Below are 20501 nucleotides of genomic sequence, written 5' to 3' on the forward strand. Positions count from 1 at the left end.
TATGAACCAAAACTAAACACAAAACAAAGAGTTATATAAGAGAAATATAAGTGCAGCTGAAGAGTGAAACGGGACTTTTCTTTTGGAAGGTGTGAGTTGTTTACGGAACATGTTGGACAGGAAGTTGCGTGATTTTCGCGGGAGCAGTTAAAGATGGAGACGCGCAGACTGAAGCAGAAAGTGAGCGCGGGATTTAAAATGCGCGGATTAATATTGCGACCGTATGTGACTCTTTACATTCAACTTGTTCATTAAGAGTCAGTGACCATTTCCTCATTGATGTTAAAGGGTTTAACTGGAGTGACGTCACACAATCTCACGATCAGTAACATGTTTGGTTTGTTTTGTTTGTTTGGGCTCAGTGAGTCCAGCAGGTATCTGCTGCAGGTTCTGGAGTCTGTCAGTGAAGCGGATCTGGATGAAGTTCTGGAGCGAATCTTAGATGCTGTTGAAAAACAACCGCGTAAGTCTGTTTTACCACAGCGATGATGAAGATGAATATGATGATGATGATGATGATGAATATGATCATGATCATGTGCTCTGTGTTCTGCCTGCCTGCCTGCCTGCGTCTGTCTGTCTGTCTGTCTGTCTGTCTGTCTGTCTGTCTGTCTGTCTGTTTCTAGTGTCGTCCAGTATGATCGAGCTGTCTGTCGCAGAGACAGCTGTTCAGGACTGCAGTCAGTCATGTGATGAGACCATGTAAGAATATTTTAACATCTGAATTAAAGGAATATTCTGTGTTCAACACAAGTTCAGCTCAATCGAGAGTATTTGTATCATAATATTGATCACCACAAAAATTAATTTCGACTCGTTCCTCCTTTTCTTTATAAAAGCACAAATGTGTGTTCCAGTGAGACACTTACAATGGAAGTCAATGGGGTCAATTTTTGGAGGTTTAAAGACAGAAATGTGAAGATTATAATTTTATAAAAGCACTTACATTAATTCTTCTGTTAAAACTCATGTATTATTTGAGCTGTAAAGTTGATTAAAGCATCATTTTTACAGTCATTTTAGGTTTTGTTGACATTACATCGTCATGGCAACAAAGTTATATAATTGTCTATAACGTCACACAGATGTGTTTAGTAAGAGATTTTATGACAGTAAAATCATGTTAACACACATATTGTTTATGTCTTGTGTCTATACTTTTGAAACAGTGAGTATTTTAATGTTTACAGATTATTGATCCCATTGACTTCCATTGTAAGTGTCTCACTGGAACACACATTTGTGCTTTTGTAAAGAAAAGGAGGAACGAGTCAAAATTAATTTAGTGGTAATCAATATTATGACACAGATGCTGTCGATTGAGATTAACTTGTGTTGAACCCGGAATATTCCTTTAACTCTCTGTTAATCACTTTACTGTCTGAATTAACTCGATGTTCAAGTTGTTTCCTCTCTGTAATATTTCTGTTATTATAGTGACAATGTTTTCAACATTATTGGAGCGTTTGATGTTCCTCGATTCATCTATAGCACAGAGAGAAAGAAATTTGTACCGTAAGGAATTCTTTACTTTTTTACTGAATTAAGGTCAGCATATTATTTATGTTGTTTAATGAGCAAAGACTCATTTATTTGGAAATCTGAAGTTTTCTTGCATTTTAATCTGATGCTGTTTATTGTTTTGTGTTTTTATGACATGTGTGAATGTAAAGATATTTTCTATCATCAGCTTTGTGCTGCATGAATATTATGAATACATGAACTCTGTTGATTGATTTTTGCTACATGTTTTCATTGTCAGTATCAACATGACGAATCATCCGCCTCCTAAACTGTGTGCTCAATCGAGAGATAAAGCCGAACTCTTCAGAGAACGACACACAATCTTACAGCAGGCAAGAATCTTCACATGAAATCAGCTGATATTAACTTCTCAAATCAATGAAGGGGAACACATGCTGAGGGACTGTTGAGTGACCCGATCATGTTTTTAATATTTACAATAATAATCTTTATTTATAGGGTTCTCTTTGAGTCATAAAAACACATTTCAACTTTATAATAAGCTGGAATGAAAATCCCAACTTCAGAGGGTATTAATGTGTCTGAGGTGATCATAAAATACAGGTGTAAACAGGTCCCAAATCGTTTAGTGATCACCTAAAACACATTCAGAGGAACGCATGAGACCACATCACATATGTAGTGGAAATGCTAATGCGTCCTGACCGCCTACTCGCCTGCCAATCAAACACTGGACTTTTATCTACTCTTTTGTACTTTATCAACATGCAGAAACACCCTGATGTATGTAGTGATGACATCAGACCCTCACAATCTGATCACAAGTTTTCACAAGAGACACGTTTCAGTCAAATGTTGAAACCGTATGTTTCTGTCTGTCATTCCTTCATAAACTAGCGGACACACAGACATGAACTTTTCACCCCTCCTGTGATTGGATCAGCTCCAGATGAAGGGAGAAACAAATTCCAGGTAAAAATGCCACATGCATATTAGAGACATACGGAGCATGTTCATTTATTTTAATCAATGCTTTATGATCTGTGACATCATCAGCTGAAGACGGTTGAAGCTCTTTTGGGCAGCACAGCTAAACTGGGTGAAGTGATTGTGCTCGGGATGATCACACAGCTTAAAGAGGTATTTATCATATTTATTTTCATACTAATGGAACAAATGTAATGCTTTTAAAAGGTTATTATAAAACAGAGAGGAAGTCCTGACTGCTGATTGGTCAATATGGTGTTCCAGTTGTCATGTTAAAATACATATTAACAGTTATAATGTGAAACAGTTACTGTATGTATCACAGCACACATACTGAACAATAATGTCAGCCGCTGAAACTGGTCATTTGAAGATGCTATAAAACATCATTTTAGTTTTTTGACTGAACATCTTGGCTGATGTGAACAGAAGCTTGTTCTTAAACATCCGACAACAGAATCTGTTTTGTAATCTGTTTGTTACATGATTCAGGTTTTTGGGTCTAATGTAAATGATGTTTGATTGATTATTGACAGACGGGGCTCACGTTCACCATTCATGTGACGCGCAGCTGTCTGTATGTGCATTTAATTGCTGTACAGTACAGATGTGTTTATACTGTATTAGACTGAATAACATTTTTACATCTATGGAGTTTTACAATATTATTTTTAAATATGATTCAACATTTCAGAAGTTGTTGGAGTCTACAGCTGATTATAATAAAGAGAACTCGAGGAAGAACAAGTGTAATCACTTAGAAAAATCACTTAATATTAATAGAATTTGTTTAGTTATTTCAAACAACTTCTAATTTTAACTAATCAGTTTAGGTTTTTGGCCAGTGTGTCCAGAATTTTCAGTTCCATTTTCAGTCTAGGATTTCACTTCAGTGCATCACTGTTTGTCGTATCATGCCTAATAACATTGTGATTATATTCATAGTAATGTTTGACCTCTCGTACCTCATTGTTTAATCAGAGCACACATGTGTTTATGTGGCTGACTCTGCTTGACTTTCAGGGTAAGTTCTTCCTGGAGGATCCGAGTGGCACAGTTCAGCTGAATCTATCAAAGGCAATATCCTTCCCATGTTGGTCATGAATCACGTGCACTGCTGTCTTGGAGAATATTTTTTCATTTTTTTCTTAACACTAATCATACCAGTTCCACAGTGGTCTGTACACGGAGTCGTGTTTCGTCCTCGCTGAGGGTGAGTCTGTTAAAAAACTCTTTTGCTCTCGCTGGATTATGGGAATGTTTGATCACATGTTCTGTCTGTGTTTACAGGATGGTACGAGGACTCTGTGTTTCATGTGAACGCTTTCGGGTTTCCACCTACAGAACCGTCCTCTTTTACCAGGTGTACATCAGATTTCATTTACTGTAATACTGATCGTTTGACATTGTTGTAGGACGGCCAGAGACAAAGATGAGACCAATGATGCATGAGAGCTTTATTGAGTTTTACAGTAAATGCATACAGCACAGCCGGATCTATGCAAAAGACAACTTCGTGGTTGTGAACACAGACTTTTATAGCCATGAGACACCTGCAGAAGAGAAGCTAATCAAACAAAAACATTCTAGAAACTAATACAGATAACAGCAGAAGCAGAAATAGCAGTTGCTTTGTACTTTATGAGAAACAGTCATAGGAACAAAAACATTATTCATTGAAGGACAACTCTGGGGCCACAAAACACATGCTTCAAGTTTGTATCAGTTCCGTCCTCCCTTCTGTCTGCCCAGGTCAAGGACACGGGTGACCCACTGAGTGAATATGTGCAGAAAACTGCTCGCTATATAATGTCCCATAACAAACATCATTTAAAATCATCACAATAGTGTTTCTCTGGTATTACTTTACAATAAGGTTGTTTTTGTTAACATTAGTTAGCTACATTAGTCAAAATAAACTAAATTAGCAATGCCAAGATCATGGGTTTGATTTCCAAGGAACACACAAACTGATCAAATGTATACCTTGAATGCATCAATGTAAATGTAGTAAATGGTAAAAAGACATACACCAATCAGCCACAACATTAAAAGCACCTGTCTAATATTGTGTAAGTCCCCCTCGTGCCGCCAAAACAGCACCAACCCGCATCTCAGAATAGCATTCAGAGATGATATTCTTCTCACCACAATTGTACAGAGCTGTTATCTGAGTTACTGTAGACTTTATCAGTTCAAACCAGTCTGGTCATTCTCTGTTGACCTCTCTCATCAACAAGGCGTTTCAATCCACAGAACTGTCGCTCACTGGATGTTTTATGTTTTTGGCAACATTCTGAGTAAATTCTAGAGACTGTTGTGTGTGAAAATCCCAGAAATACTCAAACCAGCCCATCTGGCACCAACAATCATCCATGCGATTATCTAATCAGCCAATCGTGTGGCAGCAGTGCAGTGCATAAAATCATGCAGATACGGGTCAGGAGCTTCAGTTAATGTTCACATCAATCATCAGAATGGGGAAAAATGTGATCTCAGTGATTTGGAGCGTGGCATGATTGTTGGAGCAGCAGTTCTGTGGATTGAAACGCCTTGTTGATGAGAGAGGTCAACAGAGAATGGCCAGACTGGTTTGAACTGATAAAGTCTACAGTAACTCAGATAACAGCTCTGTACAATTGTGGTGAGAAGAATATCATCTCTGAATGCTGTTCTGAGATGCGGGTTGGCGCTGTTTTGGTGGCACGTGGGGGACTTACACAATATTAGACAGGTGCTTTTAATGTTGTGACTGATCGGTGTATAGTTCATTAATTATCATGAAATAACAATGCATTTATTAATGTTAACAATCACAACATGTTAATGTTTCATTTCTGTGTCCAGGGCTTATTATGGCAACATAAACTTCTTCGGTGGGCCGTCCACCACTGCGGTCAAAGCATCAGCCAAACTAAAGCAGCTGGAGGAAGAGAATGAAGATGCCATGTTTGTTATCGTGTCAGACGTGTGGTTGGACAGTGTGGAGGTCCTAGAGAAGATTCACACCATGTTCTCAGGTTCAATGATTTCCTTGATGATTTCAGTTTGTGCTCAAATCCTCCATAATGGATAATATTGTAAAGGGTTTTCTGTGTAAATGACTCGTTTGCAGGTTACTCTGCGATGCCTCCCACCTGCTTCATATTCTGTGGGAGTTTTTCTTCTGCTCCCTACGGCAAAAACCAGATAAAAACACTCAAAGGTTTGTTACTTTATAGAACGTTTGCTCTCCTCAATCATTTTGTAAAGTGATACAAATTAAACATTCATAATGCAAAAAAAATAAATGTTTTTGTTGTTTTTCCAGAGTCGTTTAAAGCACTTGCTGATCTCATTTGTGAATATCCCAGCATTCACAACAGGTAAGACATTGTAATCGGTCATAACCCTGAAACTGTGCCATATGAAAGAGTTTAAGACTGAAATCTTATTTATTTCTTGTACTCAACCTGCTGCATATGAACACAATGTAGTGTATTTCTCATTTGATTGATTGACACTTATTATCTGATTTCTCTGAAATTTGATTTGCATTACAAGGACAGCTTACCCAATATACCGACATCAAATAACACAAACATAATAAAACACAATAGAAACAAACAATAACATAAATAAAAACACACAATCAGAAACTGTCGTAATACAATCACATAGTTACTATGGTAGACCTTTCTTATTGAGGATTTATGACTTATGACACAGCACAATAGTGTCCTGGACTTCATTGACCTGTTTTAAATGTGATTTTGCAGCAGTCGTTTTGTGTTTGTTCCTGGTCCAGAAGACCCCGGGCCCGGTAATGTCCTACCCAGGTATTTCATTGGCCACGGTTATTAAACACCAATACTTCTCAACTCTAGTTATTTATGAATGTATCTGCAATGCAATTGATCACTTCCTTGAATACGTGAGAATTTGTTTGATTTTTTTTTTTTTTTTTTTTTTTTTACTTGCTTGTGATATCAGACCTCCTTTAGCTGAACACATCACAGAAGAATTTAGACAGCGAGTGCCGTTTTCTGTGTTCACCACCAACCCCTGCAGGTATCTGTAATTGTTTACATCATTTCCTTTGTTTGTTTGTTTGTTGAAGAGGGTGCTTTCATGATTTAATGTGGATTTTGTGACTCCGTATATCAGAATACAGTACTGCAGTCAAGAGATGGTGGTGATTCGAGAAGATCTCGTCAATAAGATGTGCCGAAACTGTGTACGACTTCCCAGCAACAACCTGGACATCCCATCCCATGTGAGTACGAGCTGTCTGATCTGTGTCAGTCATGTTAATAGACCTTATTCACACTAGCACCAACAGTACAAAGCTCCTCGATCACATCTGATCTTCCACAACTCATGTTGTCTGGAGTTCTTTGTATACTGAATGTTCTTGGACAGATATTTTATCAATGTTTTGTCCACAGAATGATCCAAAAACACTTTAAACTGCAGTACAGCCCATTAAAGAGACTGTAAGTCTGTCCCTCACAGCATCATTGTCATTCCCATTAAAAATCAAAGATGGCACCAGCGTGAATAAGATCTATAACCTCTCAAACCTGCAGCGGCCCGGACAGATAGCCGTGTGTTGTATGTTGCTGGAAAATTCTCAATTAGTAAAATATAACAAGCCAATTTGTTTCACTCAGAGACCAAACAACAGTGAGCATTAGTGTGTGGAATCAACAGATTGAGGCTTTTTGCCACGTTCTGGCTCATTACTTAATGAAAAAGAAACATAATATGGAAATGGCAATCCTTAATATGCTGTAGCCTTTATACATTTACAGTCCTGGACACAGCCAAGTGTTAGTATATTGAGAAAATGCATTCATTTCTGAAATATTTATACATTTCATAAACAAATGTAATTTGTGAATTCAAAAGTATTTATTAAATTATTGTAGCATTTAAAGTATATATCAAAGTGTGTGAACATGTTGAGATTAAAAACTCTCTCATCATTTACTCCCCCTCATGTCATCCCAGATGTGTGTGACTTTCTTTCTTCTGCAGAACACAAATGAAGATTTTGAGAAGAATATTTCAGCTCTGTAGGTCCATACAATGCAAGTGAATGGTGACCAGAACTTTGAAGCACCAAAAAGCACATAAATGCAGCATAAAAGTAATCCATAAGACTCCAGTGGTTTAATCCATGTCTTCAGAAGTGATATGATAGGTGTGGGTGAGAAATAGATCAATATTTCTATTTTTATTTTTTTTTTATCCCCTTTACTCCTAATTTGGAATGCCCAATTCCCACTACTTAGTAGGTCCTCGTGGTGGCGCGGTTACTCACCTCAATCCGGGTGGCGGAGGACAAGTCTCAGTTGCCTCCGCTTCTGAGACTGTCAATCCGTGCATCTTATCACGTGACTCGTTGTGCATGACACCGCGGAGACTCACAGCATGTGGAGACTCATGCTACTCTCCACGATCCACACACAACTTACCACACGCCCCATTGAGAGCGAGAACCACTAATCACGACCACGAGGAGGTTACCCCATGTGACACTACCCTCCCTAGCAACCGGGCCAATTTGGTTGCTTAGGAGACCTGACTGGAGTCACTCAGCACGCCCTGGATTCAAACTCGTGACTCCAGGGGTGATAGTCAGCATCAGTACTCGCTGAGATACCCAGACCCCCGTAATAGATCAATATTTAAGTCTTTATTTACTATAAATTCTCCTCCCTGCTCAGTCAATCTCCACTTAAACTTTCACTTTCACATTCTCCTGTTTTTGGTGATCGCCACATACTGGGCAGGGAGGAGAGTTTATGGGAGAAAAAAGATACGTAAATATTGATCTGTTTCTCACCCACACCTATCATATCACTTCTGAAGACATGGATTTAAAGGAATAGTTCACCCAAAAATGAAAATTCTCTCATTATTCACTTACACTGATGTCATCCCAGACGTGTGTGACTTTCTTTCTTCAGCAGAACACAAATGAAGATTTTTAGAAGAATATTGAAGCTCTGTAGGTCCTTATGATGTAAGTAAACGAGTGCCATCACAGGGCTCCAGACTAAACAAAATGACTTAGTAGCCATTGGCTGGAGTCATGTGGATTACTTTTATGCTGCCTAAATGTGACTTTTGGACCGTCAAATAGCCAGCAGAATGATGGCACCCGTTTACTTGCATTGTATGGACCTACAGAGCTGAAATATTCTTCTAAAAATCTTCATTTGTGTTCTGCAGAAGAAAGAAAGTCACACACATCTGGGATGACATGAGGGGGAGTAAATGATGACAGAATTTCCATTTTTGGGTGAACTATTCCTTTAAGGTACATACTGTATTTATTATGTTGTCTGCCATGCATAGAGAACATAAATCAGAAATATACTACATATTTGCTCTTGAGTCACTTAAATATATTGGCATACTTTGATGCTCTCCACTGAAAAAATAAATAAATCAAATTAATTAACTACTCCCTTTACCAACACCAAATGTTAAAACTTAAAAGATGGATATAAGCAATAAGAACAACTGCTTTTTAATGTACTGACAAATTAAGTGTTCCATTTTCTTAACTTTAGAAATCTGATTATTTTCTGTACACGCTACTGTCAAACATATGATCAAAACATCATACAGAAAGGTATAGAACAATTGTTTCACTCGCAGACCAAAAATATATAAAGTAAAAGCTGTGAAAGCACAGAGTGGCTGTTGTGTTTTCACTTGTAAAAATTAATGAGACATAAAAAGATGAAACACAAACAGATGTGGAGTAGGGATGTCAAAAATATCAAATCGTACAGTACAACGCTCTCAAAACAGTTCGTATGTATCGTTCAATACATAAATACCCAACTGGTAGTGTTGATCCGGCTACTGCTTTACAAGTGTTTAGACCAAGCAGTGTACCCGTACACACATCCAACCAGGGAAATTACAGGAAAATCCTTGCCTTTACTGGTAAATGTACCACATGTGCTGTTCACACATACTATCAGTATTGACATTTATAGGTAATGATACAACTTCTTATTAAGGGAAATTTCCAGAGAAAAATTTACCAGTATTTTCAAAAAGGTCGTGTTCACACATGACCTCTAACCTGCAAAATGCAGTAAATTTTCTGGAAAAGGCTGTATGTGTGAAAGGGGCTAAACAAAGCGTCGAAATACAGTCTTCTCCCCGGAGAGGCAGTGCTGAGTGCTTGCAGTCCAGTAGTATCCAACTGCAGAACAGAGCAGTTAGTAAAGAACGCCAGTAAAGGTGTTTACAACATCATGGACTCAGGGAAAAAATATGTGTGCTAATCAGTTTGCTGTTAAATGCAAACGAGGTCGCAGGCACAATCTGACGTGAAAAACGTTGCTTATGCAGTACTATAACACAAGATCAGGTCAGCAAAACAGACAAAGTGAAATAGGCCACTGTTCGTAGGTGAAAAGGACGTGTGCATGACTTGAGGAACGGATGCCACACTGGGGCAAATCACTCTGTCATAGCTTGGCACAAATATTGCAGTGAAAGTGCACATCTGCATGTAAAATAAAGCACTGACTTGTTGACGCAAAAGCGAAGAAGTGCAGCCTTTGTACAATTAAAACCTTAGTATAGACAGATTCAAAGGCTCAAAACAGGTTGGACATGAAGCACACCCCATGAAAAAAATCCCAAGGTGGCACGACCAACATTAAAGTTGGTCTCAGGCACTGAACATCTTTTGGGAACTGAATTAAAAGGAGCGCACCAGGGGAAGTGTCATTGATCCCTTCATGATATGCTGAAATCATTACTAGATCGTCACTAAGTTTTCAGAGTCAAGAAAGGGTGACGATGATCAAACAGCTCCCTTTAGAATATCTGAATATATGCACAAACCTGCACTAATATGGAACAGTGCTCCACTGAGGACAATGGCACGCTAGATACAGAGACTACTCGTGGAGGGCTTTAGCATTGTAGTAACAACACGGAATGGCAGCCCGTCACTGTGCTCTGTCCATAGGTTGGCCAATGTTTGAGTAAGATCTGAGTAGTGTGACACATAACTCTCATATTAAAAAGCTGATGATGTCTGTAATACTGATTTCGACAGCCAGCAGGGGGTATGAAAATCAGTGAAAAACACATTTTGTCCAATGAGGGATCAATCAGCTCCAGGAGGAAAAATTCCAGCATTAATGCTCGGATGTTTCCATTCCAAAGGAGCGCACTTCTCCGTGTAATAAAACACATGAAAAATGTGTGTTATTGTGCAACACAAAGAGATCTGCATTGGCCTTGCCAATCCGATCCCAGATCTGCTTTCCATGATGTTTTTTTTTCTGATGCTCTGATACATCTCGTTTAAAGCGATTAACAGATGCTCACCGAACCACATCAGAAACGGGTATGACAGCTGTAATCGCTTGATACGCATTGCTTTGCTTGTTCGTGTCACACAGACATCTCATATTTGATCTGACCAGATCATGTTTACTTTGCTCAGTATGAGTCGAAAACGATTTAAAATGGCCAATGATTCTCAAAATCTGATGTGGAATTGAACCTGTATGGTCGATCATGTACGGCCCTCTCACAGAAAACTTCCTTCCACAAGGCGTACTTTCCAGTGATGATGTGTACATGGGGATTCCTCGCACGAACATGAGGGGTTCCACTAATGTAGTTATATAGATACATATATTATAGATCAGTGGGGGGTTCCACCATGGGCTCAGTGGAAGTGGCGGGTAACGCACACTGAACATGACCCAATAGTGTTACGCGGTATACCGGTGCTACAGAACAATCAGGTCACTCAAGCTCCAGAATACTGGTGGTGCCACATTAATTTCCAAACGGTAGTACCGTGATTACAGTGACACCATAATAACCGCTGTATGTTGGCTGCATCTGTAAACAGGAAAATGCTGCCTACGGAGGCAGGATGGAGATGCTTTTTTCCTTAAGAGTCCCATTCATTCAAAACAGCTGTCAGTTAAGCCATTAACTGATGAGGCAGCAAGTCAGCTGCCTATGTTTTTGGATGCAGCCAGTATTCCCACAAAGCATGTGGTACTCGGACTGCACTCCGCTTGCTGCTTAGACTGCATCAGCATCAGTACAGCATGAGGCTTGTGTGTGTTCTGTCTTGTGCACCCAAACAACACAAATGGTATCGTAATACACAGATGGTATCATATAGTAGATATTAAAATATTGTGCCAAAGCAGCACTAGATCTATCACAGATCAATGATACCATATCATATGATTCACATGACAGACAAGATACACCTTTACATATCCGGGGAACGTGCGAGGTGACATGGTCAAATCATATCATAGGCAATTATTTTTTTTTTTTTTTTTTTTTCTGAGCCTGTATGAGTTGAACCAAGGCACAGAAGCCTGCTCTTCATTCACTGAGGGAATAATCTATGCACACTCCAATAACCCATCAGTGTTAATGCTTGTCTCTACACATTTGGAAAATGTGTGAGGTGACAAGGTGAAATAATTTCATATCTCATATGATGAATTTTAAAATGCAACTACTCTGTCGTGACATAAGCTTTGTTGCCAATGAGCTCAAGCTCAATGCCTAGAAATATTATTTGTTGGCAATGGCAAGCGAATAAAACACTCTTTTTGAGATTTAAACAGAATCCCAGAGCCCATCTGAGACGAGTCAAGGCAGTCGAGGATAAACCTGCTACTTAAAAGCCTGTATGTTCAAATTTTCCATATGCTATTCCTTACAAAGCAACCCTCAGGGATGACCTGGGTAATATTGCTATATGAAGGGAAGCATCTGTTTGATTGACATGAACCCATCGTGGGGAAGTGCATAGAGTGGCACCTGAAGTGTGTGAACACTGTGAACTTTTACACTTGCAGGCGTTTCTGTTCAACTTTCTCATGCCCATAAGACGCAACCGCCTGTCTTTCTCTGGAGCAAGAAAATAGCAAATTCCGAGACCGGAAGAGCAAGAGACTCCTCTCAGCACACTGGCAAACCTTTCGCAACAGCTGGCATCACAACCCCTTGATACGTCGGAGTGGTGCTCAAACTGAGGAAACTCGCAGTAAGACACTTACGATAGGCTGACACATGCCGTCACTTGGGGACCAAGGCAACGCGCTTCCCAGCCAAAAGAGCGATCTCAAGGGTGATGTGCCCTACTGTGAACAGGCTGGCAGAGTGGGTTCATTGCAAACTGTTAGCACTGCTAAACTGTTTACCTGGCAAACACAATTCTGATAAATAAATATATCTCATGACAAGCAACTGTCTAGCTGCAGCAGAATATACTTTATCAAACACACAGGGATCATGTACTTTTAAAACGCACAAATGCGTTCATGTTTAGTTGGCAGCACCAAATGCGTTCGAGGTAGGGGATTTAGGTTTCTCCTCAGTGAGGAAGAAACACTCAGAAGAGCCTGAATAAGAACTCTCTAGTGAAGGAACGCCCTTTCAAAACACATCCGAGCATGTGTGGACTGAGAAATCACTCAGAGCGATCAAAGTATGATTGCCTGATATTAAAGCAGGTCTTATAAACAGGGTTAGGGAAAGCAAAAGATCGAAAGACTCACGATAAAAGGGCACTTGGAGGAATCTGCCACACCACCACCTGCTGCCAAGTCGACACACTCTGCTTCCTCTGTCAATGTTTTTTTATTTTTTTGATGATCTTGCCTGACGCACATCACTAACCATTGTAATGGGGAGATCTTTATCACTTTGAAAAGCATTTAAAAGACACAGGGACACAGAATTGAACCAGATTTGACGGCGTGCCTCACGATAGTCACAGCGCTTCCGAAGGACACTCCCACGCAGTGCGCATCATGCAATCAGATGCAGCTCTGGATCGTGACGAAATCACGTAGACACCTTTTTCATGAAATTAGCACAAACAAAACACCTAACAAGTTTTCAACAGAGTCACAAAGCTCATTAATTCAGCCGTGAGATCCTGAGCAATGTATATTCTCTGCACCGAGTGTTCTCTCCACAAAACCACATGCCGTTCGAGACTCGAGCGACGAGGACGGCAACAGCGCAAATATATGCTCCGCGCTACAAAAAGGCAGATTCGGCATGGACTGTGCAGTGAAAACATTGGATAAGTGAGTATCCTTTATGGCAATAAAAAGCCCACACGTCATTTGACGGGGTGAAATTTAGTTATTTAAGTGGGTTTGCTCGGGCTGCTCATTGTAAACTGTTAGCATTGCTAAACTTTTGACTATGCAACACCAACTTTTCTCTTGCAAAGACTTCCACAAACAGCGTCCAGAGGAGGGAGCATAAATGGGATAGAGATCAGTGGGGTGCGTCGCAGTTCATCCGGCAGGTCATTTCGGTGATGTTCGGTGAGGTCTTTCCTAAATCCAAGGTTCAGGCAGTGGCATATGAAGTATCCCTGTATCCCACAGGTTGTGAGACCTGTGAAATGCGTGAATGTTATTGCTCTGGGTAGACGGGTTTGGGCTTGGTCACAATTACAGCTGACCACAAGCGTGAGGTGTTCGTTCAGCGAGGTGAAGAGCTGAAGAACGACGGGTATGATGCAGGCGATGGTATTTGTATACAGCTGTGTGGGCGGGGCTTCCCGGTGTCACCTTGCGTCAGTGGCCTTTCAGGCATGAATAGAGGTTTCTTCAGTAGAATACATGAGAGTACAATTTCCCATACTCGATGTGTTGTACCAAGTGAACTGACTGAATGGGAACTAATTTTTCTCAAGAAAAACATGAAAACTGCTGTTAAATGCAGTGCTGTTGTTTAAAGCTGCGCTCTCACTACATGATTTTTTGTTGGATTTTGCTGTCGCAGACAGATTTACGAGGTCTGTGACAAAACCCCTTTATCGCCATCAAATCGGTGCTCGCTGCGGTCGGCGATGCTCGTTAAGTATGAGCAGTTCAGCGACGTGATCTGAGCCTGTCTTGAGCAGTCACTGACGCTGGGATATTTTCACGCCATGCTTGATATTATCGCCACATGATCTTGTAATGTGAGCAATGCAGCGACAGGGGCGAACTGCTCCAGCCAATCACATCTTATCATCTTTATGTACAAGAATAGAAAGACACAATTTGATTATAATTATGTTTTATTGTAATAAACTAACAAATTAAGATTTTTTTTAACAAATAAATATATGGTCTGCGCACTCTACTCGACATTGTGTTGTTTTATTTACCTCCTTTTTTCCCCCAAAACAGACACAGACAGCCTGCCCACATCTTTCCAAACATTGTTGCTGCCATATTTTCTTTTTTTTACTCTTTTTTTTTTTTTTTTTTTTTCCCCAGACAATCAGTTAGCAGACAACTTTTGGTCAACGAGTTTATCGTAACCATTTATTTCTGGTAAAATCTCGTGATCACTCTCATTTCTTGCGTGATTAATTTGTAGTTTGTGCACCTCGTCTGCGTTCTGTTGTGTAGTATGTGCACTGCTATGACAAGAAGATGACAGATGACAATAAACCTTGTTGTGTAATGTGAGCAGTAAAGAGATTCAGGTACTCTGACAGTCGTGTAGTGAGAGCGCAGCTTTAGTTACTTTTTTATAGAGCTCTGCTTTTTGTTATAATTGTGTATTTTGATTAAATATGATTGTAAAATGTGTATTGTTCACTCTCCGTCTCTGTAGCGGATGTAACCCGATCCTTCCGACGGGTGAATATCCGTAAAGCCGCTGGCCCAGACGGCATTCCGGGCCGCGTTATCAGAGCGTGCGCGAACCAGCAGGCTGGTGTTTTTACAAACATTTTCAACCTTTCCCTCTCTTTGTATGTAGTCCCCACATGCTTTAAAACATCCACCATTGTGCCTGTTCCAAAACAGTCAAAAATAACTTGTTTAAATGACTGGCGTCCTGTTGCTCTGACCCCCATCATCAGCAAATGCTTTGAGAGACTAATCAGAGATTACATCTGCTCTGTGCTGCCTCTCTCTCTTGACCCGCTGCAGTTTGCTTACCGCAACAATCGCTCATCAGCGCCTCTTCTTCCTGAGACGGCTGAGGAAGTTTGGAATGAACCACCACATCCTCACACGGTTCTACACCTGCACTGTGGAGAGCATCCTGACTGGCTGCATCTCCGCCTGGTACGGCAACAGCACCGCCCACAACCGCAAAGCACTGCAAAGGGTGGTGTGAACTGCCAGACACATCATCGGAGGTGAGCTTACCTCCCTCCAGGACATATATACCAGGCGGTGTATGAAAAAAGCTCGGAGGATCATCAGAGACTCCAGCCACCCGAGTCATGGGCTGTTCTCACTGCTACCATCAGGTAGGCGGTATCACAGCATCAGGACCCGCACCAGCCGACTCCATGATAGCTTCTTCCCCCAAGCAATCAGACTTCTGAACTCTTGATCTCTCACGATCAAAATACATCAGCCCTGCACTTTATTACTCTCACTCTTATATCTCACACCGGACTGTCATAAATTATATTATTATTATATTATATTCTCTCTTAACAACTGACTATCAACCAACAGCCTGAATGTCAATACAGTACAATACTGTACATTCTGTATATAGATACTTTTTTATATATTTTTATTTTTTATTTTTATTGAATAATGTGTATCTATATAGTGCGTATTGTATACTGTACAGTGTATGTTATTATTTGTATATTGTTGAGTGTAATTATGTGTATAACAGATGTTTAAATTGTGTTGTGTTAATCTGATGTTATTGTAAATTGGTATATGTCTCATCACTGTCACGACTGCTATGTTGATCGGAACTGCACCCAAGAATTTCACACACCATTGCACTTGTGTATATGGCTGTGTGACAAAGTGATTTGATTTGATCAGGAGTTGAAATACCTCTGAAATGCTTTCAGGATTTGCTTCCAGCAACTTTGTTTGCAGTGTGTGGATGCAGCTCTTTGCTGCTCTCCGGTGTAACCTCATGGCACAAGGAAGTAATGTCCGACTTGAAACTTTGGCCATACAATCTCCATCTCGCTGGACGAGTTGAGATTACTCTGTGTTCAACCGAATAAAGGAGACCGCCGAGCAATTCGTATCTTCATCCGTTTGCCTACAGAAGTGAAGAGATTAAAGATTTCTCTTTCATCTTCAATCAAGTCGACATTTCTGAGTTCTCCGCCAGCCCGCTGAGAATCAGCAGCTGTACCGCCCACCAACAGAGCGAGGAAACGGCCTCCCGTCATCACACGAGCCTCAAGGAACCGGGACAGAGTTAAAGGACGGAGGAAAACACATTCTACCTGTGTCCTATTAGGAAATTAGGTGTATATCTGGCTAAATAGAGGAGTCTTTAGTCTAGACTTAAACTGAGTGAGTGTGTCTGTATCCTGAACAGTGTATGGGGTTAAATAGCTAATCAGAATTGAACATTTGTGTAGTTTTGTTGTGATCTGAGCACATTTTCATTTTTATTTTTATTTTATTTTCTGGCCCTGTCCCAAATGGCATACTTTGATGATGTAAGCGAGTGCAGACCGATGGGACGCTAGTCAGCAAGTCCATGGGGGTGCATGAGTGATAAAATATGGGTGCATTTGGGACAGACTTCAAGACTTCAATTAGATGATGCATTTTTATACATCGTTTTTATTATATATACAAATTTACAATTATTATTAGAAAAAGTCACACCATTGATAGGGTGAAGTAACACTTTAAACTCACTCTTGAATATTTGTTTTTATTATACACACTACCGGTCAAAAGTTTTGAAACACTCATTCTTTATTATAATTAATTCTTCACATTTTAGAATAATAGTAAAGTCATCAAAACTATGGAATAACATCAGTGGAACTATGGGAATTATGTTGTGACTGAAGATGCTAAAATATAACACAGTTTTGATTTATTTTGGATTTTGTTTAAAGTAGTCACCCTTTGTCTAGAATTTGCAGACATGTACTCTTGATATTTTCTCAACCAACTTCTTGAGGTATCACCCTGGGATGCTTTTTAAACAGTATTGAAGGAGTTCCCATCTGTGTTGGGCACTTATTGGCTGCTTTATTATTTGGTCAAAGTCATCTATTTCAAAAACATTTTTTTTAATTTTTTTTATTAAATATTAGTTTTATAATGAAATAATTAATATGGTGGCACAATTATATTTTTCTCTACAAAACTAATTTCAAACATTTAATCATACGCCTTCAGATCAAAAGATTTTTAAGATCGAGAAACATTTCAGTCAAGTGTTTCAATACTTTTGACCGGTAGTGTGTATAATTCCAAGTAACACAATGACAAAGAACCATTACAAGAGTTAATCATGAACCTACAAGAGCACATATAACAGCAACAACCCTCTGAGTATTTAGAGAACAATCTCACACACCGCTATAGACCACAAAAATTATTATATGTATACACACAGCCACACTTATTCAGGTTATATATCGCCGGTAGACCGAATGTTGCTATTTTAATAAATATAGTGAATCTTGAAAGCTAGAACTATATGCAGGAATGTATTCTCATGTCTTAATGTTTTATTGACTCACAATAATACTGAAATCCTCTTTGAAAAAATGATAGCAACAGGTTAGTTTTAAGTTACTTTATGAACACAAAACTTCCCAAAGAAAACCTGTTCCATAGAAATAAAAGATGAGTGATTCCATCTTTGGTAAACATAATAAAACTTTATTTTTTTAAACCAATTATGCACATCACATTAAAATGTGATACTATGTACAGAAGAAAAGCAAGAGATCCGTCATTGAAAATCAGAGAAAACCATTATTGAAATCAATATTAACTCAATTAACTCAACCCTAACCCTAGCAATTCACATCACCTCGTCCATCATGATTTTTCTTTAGCTTTTAACTCCAGTCCGCTGTGATTGATCGAGAGGATCAGCAGCGGGGACTGTTGGGTTGCAGACCGCTGTGGAGCTCGCACTGATGCGGGCTCAGCCGTAGGGTGCAAAAGCGGCACCCGTGAGCACCCTCCGAGTGCTAAAATGTCAAATAGGACACTCTACGGTCTCGGACTACACAGGAAGGCTCAAATGAAGGCCATGAGACTGCAAGTCCACAACAAATGTGCCATTGGGACAGGGCCTTTGTGTGTGTTTGTGGGGTGTGCGTCAGTGTAATGACCCCGGACACAGCGCAGAGGTTTCGCCCTATTCCAACCACTGTTCAGAACGGAGCTGAATGAAATGTCAAATCTGTAAATGGGTTAATCACGAGAAAAATTAATGAGTTAAATTTTTTAAATTAATCACGTGTTAACATGTTATTTTGACAGCTCTAGTAATTATGCATTTGTTCAACAGTTTGTAAAGACAATCTTGTCACAAGGTCACCTGACGCCACTCCCGCTCTATGTGTGTCCTGTGTACTGGGCGTATGACTACGTCTTAAGAGTGTATCCTGTGCCTGATGTCATCGTCTTCGCTGACAAATATGATCCATTCAACATCAGCAACACAGACTGTCTGTGCATCAACCCGGTACTGCCCTCCACGTTTATGTTTTCATTCATGTGAATATGAAGTTGAATATAAGCGATGTGTGCATGATATTTGTCCTGACTACACTGACAGCACAACTGATCATTCAGTATGTGCCAGACATGAAATCTGTTGTTGTCTTACTCTTGCAGGGCTCTTTTCCAAGAAGTGGATTTACCTTTAAAGTGTACTATCCCTCCAACAGAACAGTTGAGGACAGGTATCAGTCTTTTGCCATCAAAGCCCTCTTGATTAACATTGTGCCTTTTTACATTTAAGGACATTATGCTTTTACGTCTAAATGAAAGCTCATCCATGTTTAATATTTCTTTTCCTTTTTTTATTTATTTTTTCTCTACAGCAAATTGCAAGGGCTTTAAAGTTGAAGAGACCGGCATGGATGCTATGTGTTTTATTTGTTTTGTTTTTTACTTAAATTTTCTCTTTCAAATGTTTATTCCTTTAAAAAATAATGTTCTTATTGTAGCTACAAAATAGTGGTTTTGCTGAGTGCCAGATTTGTGGCGGTATTGCATTTTTAAATAAAATAAATATTGAAAATGAGTGTTATTTTTCTGCTTTCTGCAGTACACTAATGCAGCATAACTACATTTTGACTACTAGAAGTTCGGTGTATGGCTGGTTAAACAGATTAAAAGGCACATAAAAGGGTTCATGACACAAGGACGTGATAAAACTTTCCATTTGACGTATAAGAGACAAATAATTTTAATATGAGAACATATTGTATGTTTTAGAACACAAACTCACATCTTTCTCACAGCTTTCTGAAAATTCAGAACAGGAAACAAAATCTTACACAACATATCTTTATCTAAAATATACATTCACTGAGCACTTTATTAGAAACACAGTACTAATGGGTATAGTGGTACTAATGGGTCTGGGTAGGGCCTCCCTTTGCTCTCAAAACAGCCTCAATTCTTTGTGGCATGTATTTCACAATATGTTGGAAACATTCATTAGAGATTCTGGTCCATGTTGACAATATTGCATCACGCAAATTCTGCAGATTTGTTAGCTGCACATTCATGCTGCGAATCACCCGTTCTACCACATCCCAAAGGTGTTCTATTGGATTCAGATCCGGTGACTGGGAAGGCCACTGAAGAACAATGAACTCCTTGTTATGTTCATGAAACCAGTTTGAGATGACTTTTGCTTTGTGACATGGTGCATTATCATGCTGGAAATAGCCATTAGAAGATGAGTAAATTGTGGCCATGAAGGGATGCACATGGTCAGCAACAACACTCAAATAGGCTGTGGCATTCAAGCGATGCTTGATTGGTATTAACAGGCCCAAAGTGTGCCAAGAACGCATGCCTCACACCATTACACCACCGCCACCAGCCTGGACTGTTGACTGTTGGATTCATGCTGTTGCTGCCAAATTCTGACCCTACCATCTGTGTACCTCAGCTGAAATTAAGATTCATCAGATCAGGCTACGCTTTTCCAGTCTTCAACTTTCCAGTTTTGGTGAGCCTGTGCCCACTGCAGCCTCAGTTTTCTGTTCTTGGCTGACAGAAGTGGAACCCAAC

The 20501-nt window shown here is 39.7% G+C and overlaps 1 protein-coding gene across 1 annotated transcript; it reads left to right on the forward strand.

Moving 5' to 3' along the window:
• Positions 1 to 89: 89 nt before the first annotated feature.
• Positions 90 to 19459, forward strand: LOC127455265 (DNA polymerase epsilon subunit 2-like). Its single transcript, XM_051722995.1, has 19 exons — positions 90 to 221; positions 363 to 463; positions 627 to 702; positions 1438 to 1515; positions 1763 to 1856; positions 2383 to 2457; positions 2542 to 2625; positions 3496 to 3552; positions 3637 to 3685; positions 3763 to 3835; positions 5320 to 5492; positions 5588 to 5677; positions 5783 to 5837; positions 6231 to 6290; positions 6445 to 6522; positions 6619 to 6727; positions 18760 to 18936; positions 19089 to 19156; positions 19298 to 19459. Exons 1-19 carry the CDS (start codon positions 154 to 156, stop codon positions 19314 to 19316), a joined length of 1584 nt encoding a protein of 527 aa, XP_051578955.1. The 5' UTR covers positions 90 to 153; the 3' UTR covers positions 19317 to 19459.
• Positions 19460 to 20501: the final 1042 nt, after the last annotated feature.

Source organism: Myxocyprinus asiaticus, chromosome 17, assembly GCF_019703515.2.
Source record: "Myxocyprinus asiaticus isolate MX2 ecotype Aquarium Trade chromosome 17, UBuf_Myxa_2, whole genome shotgun sequence".
NCBI classification, from domain to species: domain Eukaryota; kingdom Metazoa; phylum Chordata; class Actinopteri; order Cypriniformes; family Catostomidae; genus Myxocyprinus; species Myxocyprinus asiaticus.